Source organism: Bremia lactucae, linkage group LG2 (genome assembly GCF_004359215.1).
Source record: "Bremia lactucae strain SF5 linkage group LG2, whole genome shotgun sequence".
Taxonomy (NCBI): domain Eukaryota; phylum Oomycota; class Peronosporomycetes; order Peronosporales; family Peronosporaceae; genus Bremia; species Bremia lactucae.
In genome coordinates, this window is record NC_090611.1 from 4066512 (window position 1) to 4073342 (window position 6831).

The 6831-nt window shown below is 42.7% G+C and overlaps 2 protein-coding genes across 2 annotated transcripts; both read left to right on the top strand.

Moving 5' to 3' along the window:
- Nucleotides 1-1218: 1218 nt before the first annotated feature.
- CCR75_000811 (uncharacterized protein) lies at nucleotides 1219-1848 on the top strand (the record flags this gene model as incomplete). Its single annotated transcript, XM_067958917.1, has 1 exon — nucleotides 1219-1848. One exon carries the CDS (start codon nucleotides 1219-1221, stop codon nucleotides 1846-1848), a length of 630 nt encoding a protein of 209 aa, XP_067821906.1.
- A 344-nt stretch (nucleotides 1849-2192) lies between these two features.
- CCR75_000810 (uncharacterized protein) lies at nucleotides 2193-2798 on the top strand (the record flags this gene model as incomplete). Its single annotated transcript, XM_067958916.1, has 1 exon — nucleotides 2193-2798. The coding sequence occupies one exon, from the start codon at nucleotides 2193-2195 to the stop codon at nucleotides 2796-2798; it is 606 nt and encodes a 201-aa protein (XP_067821905.1).
- Nucleotides 2799-6831: the final 4033 nt, after the last annotated feature.

Here is a 6831-nt window from a genome sequence, read left to right on the forward strand (position 1 = left end):
GCTATGGGCGAAACCCGGATCTTCCAGCGTTGCTAGTGCGATTAATTACCTACCCGAGATTTTGCACTGACCACTAACTAGACAATCTGTTGTCTCTTTTTTCTCATTGTACTTTGCTGTAGTGGAACGGACATTGTGGCAAATTTTATATTAAACATTAATACGTTAACAATATGTAAAGCCAAGTACAATACGGCTAAATTCGTTTCTTTTCCTATTTATTGTATTAATAAATATCACGGAGGTGGCGGCTCGAAGCTACATCGGGCTCCGATTACATGTAAATTATGGAAGCAATTAATGTATCCTATGCTTCCGGCTATCCACAGTCATGCCGAATGTAACTCGGCTTCATTCTAAGAAGGCAAATATCAACATACTAATATTCGCTATTTATGTTTTGTAAGATCAAGAACAAAATGTCCTGCACCTCAACATTGTAAGATAATGTTATTTTGTCAAATAATCGAATGGAGGCAAATTTTCATATGACTTCCCGTACAAGTATGGTTTAACGTAAAAAAGTGGCCACCTCATCAAATATGTGAAGTTGTGAAAAATAAACTACTTTTATTTAGAATGCATCTAAATCATTTCGAATTCTGAAAAGAAGGGATATTTTGAGCTGTTAAGAGAAGTACATGAATTTAATTGTTTTCAGGAAGTTTTCACATTAACGTATTGAGACCTACTCATAGGGTTGAGGACTATCCATATCAGCGCTTAAGGAGTGTGGTAATTTTCACCAATCTCTTCTAACTGAGCAACCTCATTTCAACACAAACGAGGTGTAGTAGTGTCGGACTCTGGAAAGTCTCACCATCTGTCGTCCTTAAGATAAATACTAGCCGGAACTTTCAAGTGGGAATCGCGTTTTTGCACCAAATGTGGCCTTACTTTTACAAAACGAAAATGTCGCGAATGCCGAGACTTTACATTCTCCTCGGCTTTGTAAATACGGACTTTTTTGTGTCAATACTGCTTGCGGATCGCCACAATCACGACGGCACAACATTCGTATTAGACATTTTAGGCAACGTAATGGCTTCTGCAATATTGACTTGGTTCTAAGCTCTAAATAGATCATGACGTCGAGCGTTTGATTGTGAAGAGTGTATAACCTCACGCGACAGAACGTCTGGTTGATAGTGCAAGTTTCTTCCTGCGGCAGTCAGTCATTCCGACATCTTCCTTTTATTAGCCACATCAGTTTTCAGAATGAAGCTCTATTACCACTGGCTAGCCGCGATGGCTCTTGTTGCACTCCATTCTGTTGCTGGTGCGCGAATCCTCGGAGCTTCTCAAATGGACAAAGACTCCAAAGACGATTCCTCAGAGGATACTCCTATCGCATCCTGTCGTAACTTCAGCCCCGAAGAAGCCGTTGTTTCGTCCATGACTTTTGGTGGACCACATGGCGATCCCTTTAATGACAAAGACAAAATTCGTCCTGGACAACATGCAACAAAGTTGACAATGTATCATGGCGACCGCGTCAATGGCATCGCCCTCCACGTAAGCTATCCGGATTCCGTTTCCGTGACTTTAGAGCACGGAGGGACGGGAGGCATGACAAGCCATTTCTTTATCGATCACGAGGAGTACATTACATCAGTTGCTGTTCAGACGACGAAAAAAACAGGCAGGACGCGGATTGGATACCTCAAGTTTGGAACGAATAAAGGAAGAGAGTATGAAGGTGGAAAGCTCAGCAAGGATACTGATAAATTGGAACTTGTGTTATGCCCAAACAACACGCAAATCGGAGGATTCCAAGGACGCAGTGGACGCGAAGTCGACAGCCTTGGCTTCTATTTCACGCCGATTGCGACGACACTTTGCCCATAGAAATGAGCTTTGACGGGCATGAAGCGCAGACTTTTGGGCATGACACGAATTGGCAGAATCGTTGTTATATATATATCGAACACCATTTCATTGCTGCGTCATAATAAAATTGCCCTTTTTTTTAATTTGTGTCTTGTAGTCGTAAATTGAAATATTAAGTCTCGCTGACTATCTATGACGAGCTACTATTTATTTAACCTTGTTTGTTGATTTACGAAGAGCAAACTCCGACATAGCTTAGGAATCTAAATAATAGCCAAGTTGTCAATCCTGTTAACTAATTGACCATTAATTCTGATTGGCTGAAACTTATTGCATCAAAGCAATCGCTGCAAGTGCCAAAGATGGCCACAAGATTGGCGATCCTTGAGGCAGCTAATGCTCAATTCGATGTGATGGTGGACTTTCAAGCTTTTTCGTGCTATAATCGTCACGGAAATAACTTAGCAATCCGTAGTGCCCAGTCCGTTAATCTGTCTGAGGCCACGCGTGAGCATATCGTGGCACTTTTTGAGAGTAATATGAAGAGTCTGTACCAAACGTCCGATTGGGGCTACGACGCAAATGCCAAGCGATCGGAGCTTTTTGAAGCCGAGGCGCGCTATCTTTTGGTCATCGATGCCAACGAATCCCTCGTGGGCTTTGTACACTTTCGTTTCGTCGATGATGACGGGGCCCTCGTGCTCTATCTCTTTGAGATACAGCTAGCCGCCATTACGCAACGTCAAGGCGTAGGCAAGTTCCTCATGCAGCTGTTGCTGCTCGTAGCACGGAAGCATGGGATGGAACTTGTCGTGCTCACTGTGTTTAAAAAAAATACAGGTGCCATGCGGTTCTACAGAGAACGAATGGGTTTCGAGATTGATGAGACGTCACCAAGTGCGAGTGGCGACGACTCAAAAGACTACGAAATTTTAAGCAAAAGTGTCCGTTCCAAAATAAATAGATAACTAAATGTTTTTTAATTCCTCCCTTAATTGTACAATGTATGCGTGAAACAAAATGACTTTTAGGATCTTTTCATAATTCTAAGTCCGTCTCGTGTCTCGACGAGCCGTCTAGCATAGACAACGAAATTATTGTCCTTAATGGTCCACATGCCTTTTAAAAAGTATGTCTGCACACCAACGAGCAATCGCAAGGACCGACGAAATTGCGCAGAGCAACATTAAGCCAAGATTAACGATCATACGTGGTCATGTACGTTCCATGGAACGTCATGGGATGCAAATCGATGCAAAAGCAGCGCATGCCAAGTTTTAAACAATTTTTGATAACACACGCGAGCAAGTAGGCTAAAAGTACCAATTGAAATGTTGCCAAAGAGTGGGACCCAGCGATCGAACCAGAATAAGTACGTATTCAGGCAAGGGGCGCATCTAGAGCAATGTTGCAAACCACCAGCGGCTAATTATATCGCCGAGGAAAAGTTTAAAACATCGGTATGAGCGGATTTATACTCTGAAATTCTTCGTGACAGATTTAGATCCACGGCGTCGCTTTTAAGCAAATAAATAAATTGTTTGACTTTCTTCAGCGTCACAAAAAAAGAAGCCACCGCTGTTTCTGTTTCCTTCGCTTCCAGGAGCTTTGGCCTGGATCAATCACACGACCTGTCCTTTGTTTAATAGCACGACCACTATCCAATAAATTTATCGATCAACGCTGCAAAATTACAGTTAATGCCACAGAAAATTAAGAAACTATACAATCCAATGACACTCGTGAACCTCGCCATGTACACGGGACAAGCTGTCACATTGCTAGCCGCAGAGACGATATCAGCGGGTAGTGTAGTGCCCTTAACGTACGCTTAAACCCTTCTAAGGCTACGAAGACGTTAACTTCCATAGCTCAAATGGGAACGATGCTCTGGCCGTATCTAAAATACAATGCAGTGATCAAGGCTACAGCGACTTTGAGTATGCCAAATTCCATTTAATTATTTCTTTACACAAAAAGGTCTTGGAAGCGTCATTGCCATCGTGAGCTTCGTTGAGAACAATGGCAAATGGCACTAGCACAACGAAGATTTCGAAGATGGACGAAAAAACATCAGCAAGTAGCGAATCCACATTAATACTGTTATTGTAAGAGGCTACATTCCGTCCTTCCTCATAGGGCCACATTAAGCGGTAGCAACAGGACGGTCGCTTCTCACTAGAAAAGATTTTTAGACTCTTTTGTTTTCGTCAGTGTGGCCCTGCCTACTTATCTATCAGACTACAATTAGTCCGTACCACGAGAGCTGAAAATACACAAGAATTTAGAAGTTGCAGATAAGTTGAGCCAATGCAAGAATGATCACGACAGCAACTTCAAAGCCATTGGCAGCACGTGAGTGATTTGAATATATAAAGCGACTATAATGGATCTTTCGAGTCTTTCTCAAGAAGCGTTACGGGTACTAGGATGAGTCTAAAGCAGACTAATGATAAATGTAGGTTCAGTAGGTATGCTAAACGTGGAGCCTCAGGTATTTCGTTTGACGCATCGTGACAGTGGTTAAACCCTGTCACTCATGCAGTAATTGGACATGAAGTTGTAATCGTCATTGGCTTTTGCGTAGGTGGCAGTTTGATATGTGAAGAAACGAAAATCAACTTGCCTTCCGATAGCCAACCATTAAAAGTGATGTGGTGTGCAAGCAAATTTTAAAGCGAGGGTCTTTACACAAAATATAACCTTAATTAAGAATTAAGATATAAATATGATTGCATAAAGTTCAATTGAATAGAAATTCGACACCACGTTTTCATATGCATACATAAATCAACAGAACGAATGCATAAAATCGCAATGTGTAGCAACGAGCTGCAATTACTAAATTTAAATCTCACCTTCTGTTCTTTTTTTGCCAAAGTCAACACCCTCGCTGTAACGGGGTGTGTCATTACATGAAATTAACTCTTCAAGGTTGTTAATTAATATATTATCTAAAGATAGATAATATTTGAAGAATATTACTTTACATGGTAATATTCTAAAAGCTTTATCCATTGGTATATATCATCGATAACAGTAATGAAACGCGTAGTAAATTTTTCACTACACGTTAAAAGATTTACAGTACGATGATATTTTCATCGTACTGGATTTAAATGACAAATTTGATGTCATCCCAGGTCTACCTTGGCTCAGAAAATACGAGCCAAGAATCAGCTGGCAGCATCGATCCGTAAAGATGTCTGCCACTTGTTCATCAGATGGCCATATAATGAACGTCTTAGAGCGTCCACAAGCGTGTGGACGTACTACGAGTGAGTGCGATGGCCTCACTTGTGGTACGGTCGATAGTACAACTGCACAAGATCACAGTGTGATTAGTAATCACACTGTGGAGTCAGTTGCCGTCGGCTGTGCTAATGCACCGGCAGCGCCGAAGGTCCACCACTCGAAGAAGTCGAGTGGTTTGAGACATGATTGTGCGCCTAGCGGGCGACATTCAAGGAGCATACCGGTTGTCCCAAAGGGAGAACACGATGATCCTAGATCGAGAAGAGAGTCGACCGTAGAGGACTCGACTGTGATAGCGCAATCACAGTCGGAATACGTTGACGGAATAAAGCCCCAGCTACTTGAGGAGAAATCTCCTTAAATAGTTGAAGTTACTAGACTTCAAGATCCCGAGGGATTGATCTTTCGGAGCCTGTGGATATATACCAGAAAGAAACCGAAACATTGAATGTCTTGGTTAAAAACGGTTCAAGAGTAGGTGCTTAGACTCTTGATTTGAATGCGCCTCCGAAGTTAACTTCGGGTATAACTCAATTACCAACCCTAGAACCTAAGCGGTTCTTGAGAGATCTGCATGGTGGTAAAATCAAGCAGATCTGCGTACTCGTCGCAGAGACGATTACGAAACCGATATCCGGTCAGCGGTAATTTATGCAGAGAACGAAAGGGTTCTCAGCAGCTCATCGATGGACGAAAGTGTCCTCGATGTGAAGACTCGAATTGAAATATATACTACTCAATCCTGGGAGTCACTTAAGACAAATCCTTTATACAAGGATTTGATGGATTTTCAGTGGGTATTCCCTGATACAGTTCCATGCGAGTTGCCTAAGGATAAAGGCACTCAACATGAGATCGAGCTTAAAACGGGCTCGAAGTACTGTGTCATGAAGCAGTGGCCACTGCCTCGTGAACAAGTACTTGCGATCGATAAATTCTTTACCGATCGAGTAAAAGTGGGCCATCCATGGCTCGGCTATGGACGAATACATCGTCAAAATAACGCGGTGCGAACGGTCTCAGCAGATTTGTTAAACATCTGTTGGATGTTGCAGGGACGTTACTAAGTCCCTGAGGCATCACTAGCCATTCCTAGAGCATTCCACTGGAGTGCTCACTGCTGTGTACGGGATGTCCCGTTCATGCATAAGGATTCGATAGAACCCATCCATCAGATCTATAGACGAAAAGTTCGTACTCTTAGACATACCATCTATTATTACGTATTTCCTAGGTATCGGCGTTTAGGCCGGTACTGTTGCTGCATTCAGTTTATTGAATGCGTGCGCTATCCGCCACCCTCTTGTGGCCTTTCGCATACAGAAGGTCAGAGAGCTGTGTGGGGAGGTTGACTCCATTACACGGAAAGACGTACGTGGAAGTTCATAAAACTCACGTTCGTCAGGTTCTTACACTTAGGCGAAAGCATAAGTTGTATGCAAATCTCAAGAAGTGTATATTCGCTGCAAGCGATATACCACTTCTTGGGTACATCAGCGGTAAACACGGCGTGCGCCCTGATCCCAAAAAGATCAAGGCAATCACCGACTGGCCAATTCCAGTCGATGTCAAGAGACATAGAAAGTTCCTTGGTTTAGCGGCGTACTTGCACAAGTACTCTCGCAATTATGCAGAGATGACAGTTCATCTCTCTCGTCTCTTGAAAAAAGACGAGAAATGGTTATGGAACGCTGATTGTCAGCGTTCGTTTGAAGGTATCAAGCAAAGCTTGATGCAATCGCCCAT